The 12,862-nt window shown below is 45.5% G+C and overlaps 2 protein-coding genes across 4 annotated transcripts in view; one reads left to right on the top strand and one right to left on the bottom strand.

Annotated features, from left to right (window-relative positions):
- Window positions 1-4,801: 4,801 nt before the first annotated feature.
- Window positions 4,802-9,021, bottom strand: ACOT13 (acyl-CoA thioesterase 13). Its single transcript, XM_044294641.1, has 3 exons — window positions 8,853-9,021; window positions 6,891-7,075; window positions 4,802-5,010 (listed from the first exon to the last, which is right to left on the bottom strand). Exons 1-3 carry the CDS (start codon window positions 8,934-8,936, stop codon window positions 4,857-4,859), a joined length of 423 nt encoding a protein of 140 aa, XP_044150576.1. The 5' UTR covers window positions 8,937-9,021; the 3' UTR covers window positions 4,802-4,856.
- Window positions 9,022-9,366: 345 nt separating this feature from the next.
- The window catches only part of TDP2 (tyrosyl-DNA phosphodiesterase 2), a 35,587-nt gene continuing 32,091 nt past the window's right edge, over window positions 9,367-12,862 (top strand). For 2 of the 3 annotated variants that reach the window (XM_044294463.1, XM_044294461.1), the window contains exon 1: window positions 9,367-9,535. In XM_044294463.1, the coding sequence (XP_044150398.1) occupies window positions 9,398-9,535 (138 nt within the window). In that variant the 5' untranslated portion in view covers window positions 9,367-9,397. Of the gene's footprint in view, window positions 9,543-12,862 lie in introns of all 3 variants that reach the window. The other variant, XM_044294462.1, reaches the window with a different exon arrangement.

The raw sequence follows: 12,862 nt of genomic DNA, 5'->3' as shown, positions 1-12,862 counted from the left end.
TTGTTGGGGATTTATTCAAAATTGAAGGCATACTGAACCAGCATGGCTATCACAGCATCTTGCAGCGGCATGCTATTCCATCCGGTTTGCGTTTAGTTGGACCATCATTTATTTTTCAACAGGACAATGACCCCAAACACACCTCCAGGCTGTGTAAGGGCTATTTGACCATGAATGAGAGTGATGGGGTGCTGCGCCAGATGACCTGGCCTCCACAGTCACCGGACCTGAACTCAATCGAGATGGTTTGGGGTGAGCTGGACCGCAGAGTGAAGGCAAAAGGGCCAACAAGTGCTAAGCATCTCTGGGAATTCCTTCAAGACTGTTGGAAGACCATTTCAGGTGACTACATCTTGAAGCTCATCAAAAGAATGCCAAGAGTGTTCAAAGCAGTAATCAAAGCAAAAGGTGGCTACTTTGAAGAACCTAGAATATGACATATTTTCAGTTGTTTCACACTTTTTTGTTATGTATATGATTCCACATGTGTTAATTCATAGTTTTGATGCCTTCAGTGTGAATCTACAATTTTTATAGTTATGAAAATAAAGAAAACTCTTTGAATGAGAAGGTGTGTCCAAACTTTTGGTCTGAACTGTATATGTTTAAGAGGAGATCTCTTTTGGTTACAAATGTACATATATTCTGTCTTCTAACATCAGATATCCTGAATATAATATTCTGGGTTGCCCCGGATGTCGAGCTTATTGTTGCTTAATAGAATCAGAACCTTAAGAAGGAACAAGGAGGGATGGGGTAATGTAAAGTGAGGGGGGGGGGGGGGGTGGTACATAGGTTTTTAAAGCAATTAAGAACCTAAGACCAATAGTTCATCCTCCAGTTCCCACATGGGACTTAACAATCGTTCTTAAGCAACTTACCTTGCCACCCTTCGAACCTCTGGAAACGGCCTCAATAACATATATATCCTTTGAAACTCTTTCTTGTTGCTATTACATCTGTGAAAAGACTAGAACTGCTAGCCTTGCCCTCCAGAGAGCCTTAACTCATTGATCTCTCTTACAGCCTAGTTCTTAGATTCCTCCCATGTTTTCTACCTAAAGTTAATTCTGCAATTAATCTGAATCAAGGAATAGTACTACAAGTATTAAGAGATAATCCTGAAGACTCTCAAGAACAGTCTCTACATTTGCAGAACGTAAGACCAGTCCTCTTTTATAGCATTACAAAAATTCAGAAGGGACGAAAATTTCTTCCTCCAGTTTGCAGGCCCGAATAAGGGTAAGAATGCCTCAAATGCTTCACTGTCCAGGTGGATTTAAAATGTCATCTCAGACGCATATCAACTGGATGGTCGGGATGCTCCTTTTCCTCTAAAAGCGCACTCTACGCGCTCCACATCAACCTCATGGGCAAATTCCGCTGGATCTAATTTGTAAAGCTGTCTCATGGTCCTCAGCTTCTACGTTTGTAAAACACTACAGCCTGAACATCTCAGCACTAGAAGGGGAAGCTTTTGGCAAAAGAGTGATTGAGGAATCAGTTGGTGTATAACCCTCCCTTGAATTTTTTTTTTCTATTGCTACAGAACTCCCATTGTGTGCTGCTGTAGGACGTCTAGGAAGTAATAAAATTTACTCACCGAAATTTTCATTTCCTGGAGTTCGTAGGCAGCACAACTTCCCTCCTTTAATAAATATATGTTATTGCTGCAGATAATACATGGTCTTGTCTTGTGTGCTACCCTTTATAGGCACCAAAAGGGGAAGGGCCCAAGCGATTGATTGCATTAACATGTCTTCTGCTTTGAGTAGGGGGGTCAATCGAGTTAACCCATTGTGTGCTGCCTACAGACTCCAGGAAATGAAAATTTCGGTGAGTAAATTTTATTACATGTTCTTGTGCAAGACATCTCTCATTCTGACTGAAAAGTTTTCATCAGCATCAGCTATATGTAAGGTTGAGTTCAGATCTGCGTTTTTTTTTCTCAGGTTGAGGAACAGACTGCCGGATCCCCATTCCCTGTAATAGGATCTGGCCACTTACTGGCATATGTGCCAGCTTTCGGGCGGACAACAAAATGCTACATGTAGCATTATTTTTTTTGGCCAAGGACCGCCATGTACGTCGGATACAGTGCATTTCAGCAGTCTGTTCCCCTGATAGAACAGACTGCCGGAATTAAGGATGCAGATGTGAACCCAGCCTAAAAAGTGTACATGGAGTCACCACTGCATGCAGTGTCACAGCTCTAAATAGGGCTATTCCTTAGGCCTAGTTTACATTTTAGTTATTTGATCAATTATTTCCATCAGTTATTGTGAGCTAAAACCAGTAGTGAAACTTATTCAGTGACAACGTACAATGTAAAGATTTACTCCCATTCTGTGTTCTTCACTCCCACCTGGTTTTGGCTCACAAATAACTGAAGTGTGAACCCGGCTTTACTACCACCCATCTGGGTATTTGTCAGTGCAAACTAGCCAGCCCAGGGTGAGGGAAGGGCATTATTAGAGCTATGGCACTGTGAAGGCATAGCCATTGAGCCTTGCTCCAGAACTTCCACAGTCACTAAATGTGGTTACATCTGGCTTATAAACTACTATAGGGGCAAGGAGAACAAGGTGTTCAAGAAATGTTTGCTACACCAATGAGATCAGTGTCAGCTGGAGACCTAACTTAGGGCTCATGCACACAACTGTGTGTATTTTGCAGTCCGCAAAAAATACAGATGATGTCCGTGTGCATTCCGTATTTTACGGAACATAACAGCTGGCCCCTGATAGAACCCCTTGTCCGTAATGTGGACAATAATAGGACATTTGCTATTTTTTTTGTGAAACGAACATGCGGAAACGGAATGCACTAGGAGTAACTGTTTGTTTTTTTACAGACCCATTGAAATTAATGATTCCACATACAGTCCGCAAAAAAAAAAAAAAAAAAAAAGAATAAACATGGAAAGAAAATATGTTCATGAACCCTTAGAAATGTTACAGAACATAAAACACACTGGGGGTCATTTGCAAAGACTGGCTTTTTACCCCAATCTTTGTTTCCCCTTTTGCATTGGCTTTCTTGTCATTAGATATGCCTAGTTTATGACATTTATTTAACCACTTGCCTACCACCGCACGACTTTCTACGTCGCGGCAGTCGGCTCTTATTTGTAAACCGACGTATAAAAGCATTGGGTTACATTGTGATCTGCTGGCAGCCCGTGCCACTGCAGATTGCAGTGACCACGCTGTCATTAGACAGCTGCTCTCACAGGGAGGTGTGCCGTGGCCAACGGAAGCAGTGTGGTTCTGGTCTGGGATCGGTGTGGTTCTGGTCTGGGATCGGTGTTCTGTAGATTGTATTATTTTCCCTTATAACATGGTTATAAGGGAAAATAATAGCATTCTGAATACAGAATGCTAAGTAAAATAGCACTGGAGGGGTTAAAGAAAAATAAAAAATAATTTAACTCACCTTAGTCCACTTGATCGCGTAGCCCGGCATCTCTTCTGTCTCCTTTGCTGAACAGGACCTGTGGTGACGTCACTCCGGTCATCACATGATCCATCACCATGGTAAAAGATTATGTGATGGAACATGTGATGACCAGAGTGACGTCACCACAGGTCCTGTTCAGCAAAGGAGACAGACGAGATGCCGGGCAGCGCGATCAAGTGGACTAAGGTGAGTTAAATTATTTTATTTTTTTAACCCCTCCAGCACTATTTTACTAAGCATTCTATATTCAGAATGCTATTATTTTCCCTTATAACCATGTTATAAGGGAAAATAATAATGATCGGGTCTCCATCCCGATCGTCTCCTAGCAACCGTGCGTGAAAATCGCACCGCATCCGCACTTGCTTGCGGATGCTTGGGATTTTCACGCAACCCCATTCATTTCTTTGGGGCCAAAATAGAGCATGCTGCAATTTTCACGCAACGCATAAGTGATGCGTGAAAATCACCGCTCATGTGAACAGCCCCATAAAAAATTAATGGGTCGGTATTCAGTGCAGGTGCAATGCGTTCAATCCACGCGGAATACTCGCCCGTAGGCTGGTTTCACACGAGCGAGTGTCACACTCCGGGCTTGCAGTGCAGCTCCCGTCCTGAACTTCCAGCACTGCTGAAGTTGCATAGCATTATGTTTGGGTCCATTCAGACGTTGTGGATACATAAAACACAATCACCGGCAATGTGCGTTCCGCATTTCGCGGACTGCACATCGCCAGCACCATTATAGAAAATGCCTTTTCTTGTCCGCAGTTGCGGACAAGAATAGCACATGTTCTATTTTTTTTTCTGGAACGGAATTGGAGATCCGGAAGTGCGGATGCCGAGAACAGCACATAGTGTGCTGTCCGCATCCATTCCGGCCCCAGTGAAAATTAATGGGTCCGCACCCGTTCAGCATAATTGTGGAACGGATACGGACGTCTGAATGGAGCCTTAGTTTGTAATTTTTTTAAAACCAACAGGAGAGCAGCAACTGAAGTTAAAAGAAACACTCTGGTATTTTACCGGTTTACATGCTTAGCGCCACCATCCTAAAGATACACTCCTGAAAGGTGTGTACACAGTATTTATTATTTTACTAACTGATATAGCGGCGACATATTCCGCAGCGCTTTACAGACATTATCACTTGCTGTCCCCAGTGGGGCTCATAATATAAGTTCCCTGTCAGTATGTCTTTGGAGTGTGGGAGGAAACAAAGGGAGAACATACAAACGCCATGCAGTTGTGTCCTTGGTCGAACCTAGGCATTGTACAATATTATTCTGACAGCATGTGGAAGGAAACATACAATTCCTCATTGTAGACTAAAAAGAAGAAGAACAAGGGAATTTGTTTTTATTAATAGCTATATTACACTTGGCATAAAGCCCTAACTACCCCAGATGTTTTGTGTGCCGTCCTTGTGCTATTAGTTTCCCCGTCTCTTTATTAACCAGATCTACAGTCGCAAACGCCAATGTTCTTCCTTGCTTCAAAATTTGTGCAGTGATGAGAACGGATTCTCCGATTTTGGCAGCATTCATATACCTTTAAGAAAGCAGCAGACATTTTAGAGACATTTTGCACCCTTTTAAGAATACTTATTAGAAAACTGCAGAACATGAACACCTCACAAGTCTGCCTCTTATGTCCGATGGTTCATAGAGACAACTACAGGTGTGTTTAAAGCCTTTTTTTCCTTTTAAACAAAAACCCGACGGGAGCCTTAAAGGGGTTATCCAAGAAATAATATTGATGACCTAGCCAGAGGATAGGTCATCAGTATCACACTGGCAGGGGTCAGAGTCCCAGTGCCCCCACTGATCAGCTGTTTCGGGAAGCTGAGGCGCTCACTGGAGCTCTGGTGAGGGTGACAGCATCCCAGGTGCTTACCAAGCACAGCGCCGTACATTATATAGCGGCTGAATGACTTTAATGGCCTAGTGTCAGCTCAGCCCCATGGGACCGATGTACGGTGACGTCATATAGCCTAGGACAGTGATGGCTAACTTCCAGGCACTCCAGCTGTGGTGAAACTACGACTCCTAGCATGCTCTATTCATTTCTATAGCGTTCTGAGAACAGAAAAGCAAGGGGACATCTTGGGAGTAGTAGTTTTACCACAGCTGGAGGCCATCACAGGCCTAGGAAGAGGCCGTGGCGCTCACAGAGCACCGGGCCTCTTCTAACAACTGACAGCTCCGACTCCCAGGACCTCCGGTGATCTGGTACTGATGAGACCGGATAACCCTTTTACAAGTTAACCCCTTGAATATTCATGATTATACTCACTGTGCTTCCAAGGATCCTTCTGCCACATCAAAGGCTTGTCTCACTAGCACAGGGACTTCATCCAGGTTACCAACTACTTTTTGGATTACACCACAACCGTTCTAAGGATACATTCAGATGACTGTAAGCGTTTTGTGGTCCGTAAATTGCGGATCCGCAGAACACGGATACTGGCCACGTGCGTTCCACATTTTGCGAAACGCACAGGGCTAGCCCTATATAGAAATGCCTATTTTTATCTGGCCATGCTATAGATTTTTTGTGGGGCTGCGGAACGGAACTACGGATGCAGATCCATTAAAATTATTAGGTCCACACCCGTTCTGCAAAATTGCGCAACGGATGCGGACCCAGAAATACAACCGTCTGAATATGATGTGTATATGATACAAGGTAGCCCACAAAGAAGTGATCAGTGTTGGACTTTAGCTCTCATGCATTATTGTCCGTTTTATACAGAGCCATAACGTACTAGGGCTTCTACAGAGGGGCCGACTCCTCTCAGTAGGTCTTGGATTTCATATACTGTAAAAAAAAAAAAAAAAAAAATGTATATATGTATATATATATATATATATATATATATATATATATATATATATATATATATATATATAATTTTTTTTATCTCTCTGATTCCTTAAAGGGGTTGTCCAGGGTTTTGATGGCCGATCCACAGACTAGGTCATCGATATCAGATCGGCAAAGGTCTGACACCCCGCACTCCTCTCTATCAGCTGTTTGGGAACAGTTCTAGCACCGACACTGCACAGATCTGTCTATTGCGTAGTGGATGGATCTGGTTACTGCGGCATGGCTCCTATTGAAATGAATGGGAGCAGCAGTGAATGGAGGGTCCTGAACCTATTAGCCCCCTAGATTTTGAATGAAGGAGCAACACACATACTCGGTACTGCTCCATCCTTAGTGCAGTCCTACAGTGTGTAGGAATGCGATTTTGGGACCCCCTGCTCTAGTGGAGTACCTATAGATAATACAGTTGTCACCTACCTTGTGTTTTAAGTGGTAAACATATTTTGCCTGAAAAACCACTTTAAGACTATGCCCTGATACCCGCACATCTAATGAACTAGATCAAAAACCTACTTCTATTCTCTTCAAGCATCCTGACTTACGTAATGTTCATGTCCACGCTGACTCCTGCAGCTCCTCTCTCTGTGTTCAGCAAAGCAACGGTGGAAACCGTATCGACCAAAGTAGCCGTGAAGCCGCCATGCATGGTGCCAAGACGATTTGTGTGCTCCTCATCAACTTTCAGCTCACAGACAATTTTACCAGGACTTACAGACACAAGCTGGAGCTGGGGAATTTACAAGAAGCACAAAATAGTTTATCCTGAAGAATGGTGACCTGCTGCGTTTCATCAAGTGGCTTCTCAGGACTTTCATTTTGAATCTTTATCCTTAGGATCTTAGGGTCTGACTCCCAGGACCCTTCTGATCAGCTGCTCACACATCTCCATACACTGTGGTGGCTGACTGAATGGGATCAGACTGCAGTAACCAGGCACAGCCTTTACACAGAGTATGGAGCCGGGCTCTTCCGCTGTTAGGCTTTGGTACACAGACACCCCTGCAAACAGATGATCGCAGGGACACCAGGAGTCAGACCCCCAGAAATCTGATATTGATATCCTAAGAATAGGCCATGAGTATTACAGTCCCTGAAAACCTCTTCAATATCTGATTGGTGGGCGTCCTACACCCTTCATCAGCTATTCCTGAGTGGTTCCGGCAGCCAAAACTACAGCTCCATCCATTATATAGAGCAGTGATGGGCAAACTGCGGCTCTCCAGCTGTTGTAAAACTACAAATCCCATCATGCCCTGCTGTAGGCCGCTAGCTTTAGGCATAATGGGAGTTGTAGTTTTACAACAGCTGGAAAGCCGCAGTTTGCCCATCCCTGGTATAGAGGATGAAGCTACTTCCAGGAAATAAAGCTGCTGCCAGACACATCTCCACTCGTCACTGAAAACACATGCATGCTCTTGCCAAACCCAGTATGCATGTGTGCTTGGATTAAAGGGGTTGTCCGAGTTATGAAAAAAAAAATAATATATACCACTGAAAATCTGATGGGCAGCAATATATAACTAAGCAAGTTTCAGGCAAAAAATAATCTATATTTCCTAATTTCCCCGGTTCTCTTCTGGCCCTTGATTACATGCAATAAAAACAATCCTGGGAGAGTCAGCAGCATCTTGTACGTGTAGAACTACAAGTCCCAGCTGTATAATGACACTGCTAGGGCAGCTCTTGTATCCACTCCCTTGAGTGACATGTCTGCCTGCTGGGAGACTCAGCAGCATGTTGTATGTGTAGGACTACAAGTCCCAGCTGTACAATGACACTGCTAAGGGAGTGCATACAAGAGCTGCCCTTCGAATCAACAGCAACTTGTAAGCGTAGAATTACAAGTCCCACCTGTATAATGACACTGCTAATACACACTGGGTCTTCCCCCTACCTTCTTGTGCAATACTTTCTCTGTAGTCTGTCAGCTCCTGTGCCCAGAATTGTCACTGCTGCAGCTACCCAGTCTGTGCAGCTGAAGGGGTTAAGAATCCTAGGAGAGAGCAGCCCGGTGTAACGTTACATTACCCTACTTCGTGAGTTTTCCCTACCTCCTAACTTCCGGTCGCACCGCTAATGACGTGAGGAGGCGTTCCTGAGTTTTGACGATCTGCGCATGCGCAAACAGACAGTTTAGGGAAAAATCTCACAGCGGAGTTCAGCTGCAGTGTCCCACTGCGCATGCGCCGGGAGCCTCAGTAGGGAAATATTACGGCCCAGTGCGCAAGCGCGGCTAACTCCAGAACATCCATCCGATCTCCGCGCCTGCGCAGTGTGGGGAGATCTCATGGCCGTATTTTCTGTTAAATAAATATATATATATTGTAAAGTTGTTACATTTGCTTAGTTAGGAACATAGAAAGAACACAAAAATAACTCGGACAACCCCTTTAATAGCTGTCAGCCTTTATCTCTGTGGAGAATGCACGCAGGCACTTCAGAAGCAGTAAATCACTGGTTGCTACGGGTAACCGTCCACCCAGCTGACATTCACAGCGTCATACCTTGCTCATAACTCGGTCAAATCCAGGCCCGTCTAGGTAAGTTTTGAACAGCGTTCTTAACGCACTTAACGATGAAGCGCTCATGGCTACCGGGCGCAGTTTACTCCGCACAGTGTAGGTCACCTCAAAGTGCAGTTACATGCCGGCAAACCCCGCCCACAGCCCCGGCCCCGGCCCGGCCCCCGTGTGGAGACGTTACTGATAAGCAGAAGTTGTGAACCTTTCGTTTCCGCAACGGAGCTATTTTACAGTGTAACTGCGCGCGGCGCTATAGCAAATAAAGGGAAAACAAACAAACATTTAATTAATTGCTGTTACTTTACTTCCGCATTCCGGCTTGGAACGCATCACGTGATTTCAACTTTAACTACGATTGGCCTTTAACATGTCCTTCAATCTCGCGAGAATATTGGTCGAGAGCTCTTAGCCAACAGAAGCACGGCTCCCTGCAGCGAGCACAGGGATTGGACGGTTCGAGAGGCGTCTGTTCTGCCGCCATTCCTAGGTGGGCGTGGTTTGTTGGCTGCTGTCTCAGTACCGTGGGGATGGACCCGAACGGTGCTGCGGGGATTCCGTCGCTGATAACGGAGAGGGAACGGACTTGTGCGGAGTTCGCCAGCATTGCGGGCTGTGACCTGGCGGTGGCGCAGTGTTACCTGGCAGAGAATGACTGGGAGCTGGAAGTATGAAGTAGTTACAGTAGCTGCAGATGTAGCATAACGCCAGGCGGATATTTACCTGCATGAGAAACTCGGCTCTGCTACATCAGTATTCACATAAACGTTCCTCCTCAATGAACATTACCTTGTAGATAAAGTATACATTATGTGAGGTTATCAGTCACTGGGGGCTTACCCGAACCCCCTACCTTTCTATGAATCGGGGCGTTTGATCCTCTTTACTAGCATATAAGTGACCACCTTCATTCTATAGGTGATGGGTGACTCTCACTATAATGTCTCCTTCATGTGTCCGTGATAAGATGGTCAGTGAAGGATCCGTGTTGCGTCCATGTTTTTCACGGAGCCATAGACTATAATGGGCGCAATGGATCTGTGAACACGGACAAAATAGAGTATGCTTCTGTGCTGAAACACGAATGTATGAATACACATTAAGGGCTCATGCACACTAACCTGCTTACCCCGTGGCCATATTGTACATTGCTAACAGCGGTCATTGACTTGAATGGGTCCTCAGCCGGAGTGGAGTCACCATGAATTGCATCAGTGGGATTTTGGTCAGTCCTGCCACACTGCTAAAAAAAAAATAGAACATTTCCTTTTTTTTTTTTTTTTTTTTTTTTTTACGGTGTGGACCATCTCTTGCTGATCACAGACCCATTTAAAGGGGTATTCCCATTACAATGATCTCTGTTTAATCTGTTAATGGTGTGCCAGTGATCATTTTTGTAAATATACTGTATTGGCAAATTCCCACCCTTCTTGATAAAATTATTTTCCTCCTACCTCTTTGTTGTCATATTGTATCCCATAGATATGGCCACCGATTGCGCAGAAGACATTATATATTTTTTTTCATCCAGCCGGCCGCTCATTGCAGTCCTGGATGGGCATGCTGCCGCGCATGCGCAAGGCTTATTTCTACAGAGCCGCGCATGCCCTGTATGCAGTGCAGCACTAAAGAAATAAGCTTTGCGCATGCGCGGCAGCGTGAGCTCTCAGGACTGCAATGAGTGGCCGGCTGCATGAAAAAAAAAATGTCTTCTGCGCAAGCGTGGCCCAGGGATTCGGGAGAGAAGCCGTGGCCATAGGAGACACATGAACGAGCATGCAAGGAGTGTGATGTCAGAAAGAGGCGTGGCTGGCCTTCACTCTAGCCCGCCCAGCCTTAGCAGCAGGAAACCAGGAACTGTACGGCAGAGCTGGCTGCAGGTGAGGACCAATTAGCAAGATGGGAAAACCCCTCTAAGGCCTCATGCATGCCGCTGTTCCGTGCATTGGGGACGGGCAACATCTGTGCAGCGGGCCGGACCCATTTAGCTTGAATGGGTCCGTGGTCTGTCCGCACTGCAAAAAAATTACATGTCATATTTATTTGCGGTGCCGAACAACGGAAAGAAACACCACGGAAGCACTCAGTGCTTTCGGTGTTCCGTTCCGTGACTCCGTTCCGCATCTCCGGAATTGTGGACCCATTCAAGGCCTCATGCATACGAACGTATTTTTTGCGGACTGTATGCGGAACCATTCATTTAAAAAAAAAAAAAAAAGCTACTCCGTGTGCATTCCCGTTTCCGTATGTCCGTTCAGAACGGATCCGTTTGTATTATCTTTAACATAGACCAGACGGATCCGTCTTGAACACCATTGAAAGTCAATAGGGGGACGGATCCGTTTTCTATTGTCAGTGAAAACGTTTGGCTCAGTTTCGTCAGACGGACACAAAAATGCTGGTGTCTGCCTTCAATGTGGAATGGAGACGTAACGACGCCAAACTGATGCATTTTGAGCGGATCCTTATCCATTCAGAATCATTAAAGTAAAAACTGATCCGTTTTGGACCGATTGTGAGATCCCTGAACGGATCTCTCAAACGGAAACCAAAACGCCAGTGTGAAAGTCGCCTTACATGTACCTCTAGGAAACGCTATGATCAGACATTTGCAATAGTGGATTTTTATCTTCTACTGCATGACCACAGTGAATATGAAGCATGAAAGGTTTTAGGCTAGGGCTATACAGCCAGGATCGCAGAGGAGCAGTGACCCCATAGACATGAATGGGATCACAGCACGAGTCACAAAAATGTGCTGCTATCACGTTAAAGTGTGACTGTCATGTCTTCATCAAAAAATCTATTTTAGCATGTGTTACTGCTGGTGGAGCATTATGCATAAAGCAATCTTTAGTTTCTTCACTTACCACTGTTTTCCTTGAGTTTTTCCCTTAGTTACGGCTGTTTAAACATTTACAATATGAGGACCTTTTCAAGATGGCTCCTCTGCCAGTTTTCTGAGGCCAAAACTGCTTTCCCTCACTTCCCATACCAGCCAATCAGATTGGATTACTGAGAGACACGCCTCCTTAACTCTGAAGCCTAATGCAGGCATGCAGTGTGAAGGACTGCCCCTTTGTCTTATGTTTATGAGTACCTGGAGACAGACAAGCCCTAGCAACGGTCTTTTAAAGGGGTATTCCCATCACAGACAATGGGGGCATATCGCTAGGATATGGCCCCCATTGTCTGATAGGTGCGGGTCCCAGAGGTGAGAATGTAGCTGGGAAATGAATGGAGGGCACACTGCGCATGCGCAGCCGGCCTCCATTTCTATGGGGCCGCCGAAAATAGGCTAGCGTTGGCTCGGCTATTTCCCTCTGCCCCATAGAAATGAATGGGAGCAGGGGCCGCACATGTGCTGTGCGCTCCCATTCACTTGTATGGGAGCAGTGCTTGGTGATGGAGCTCCCTTCCTCCTTCTCCACTGTGCCTGCTGATGAGAACTTGGTGCACACCATGATCTCTAAAAGATACTAGGTGGTGCAGCAGAGCAGCCTAGTATTTGGAAAATAGCAAATCCCGATATTGGATAGATCCGGTTGCAAAAGTATCTATTGGGTATCGAAAGTTCAGTGCAGCCCTAACCTATACTGGGGACCCCCGCTAATCGGATGTCTGAGAAGGCAGCACCGCAGCCCTCTCTAAGCTTTTCCTAGGCCAATGACGACACGTTCATTGGTCCTGTGGCCTAGGAGCAGCTTAGCCCCATAGAAGTGAATAGGGCTGAACGTGATGCCAAGCACAGCCGCTATGCCAGGTACAGCGCTGTGCTTGGTAAGCACGGAGAAGGCTGCGGCACTCACAGGAACGCCGGTGACTTGAACAGCTGATCGGCTGAGGTCCCAGGTGTCGGATCCCCACCGATCAGATACTGATGACCGATCCTGAGGATGGGTCATCAGTATTAAAATACTGGAAAACCCTTTTAAGCCATACATGCTGTAATCATCGGCGGGAATGTGGCCAGTCAGTCGTACATTGGATCATTA

This window comes from Bufo gargarizans, chromosome 5 (assembly GCF_014858855.1).
Source record: "Bufo gargarizans isolate SCDJY-AF-19 chromosome 5, ASM1485885v1, whole genome shotgun sequence".
Lineage (NCBI taxonomy): Eukaryota > Metazoa > Chordata > Amphibia > Anura > Bufonidae > Bufo > Bufo gargarizans.
Note: the sequence above shows the minus strand (reverse complement) of the source record. Positions and strands in the feature narration are given on the sequence as shown.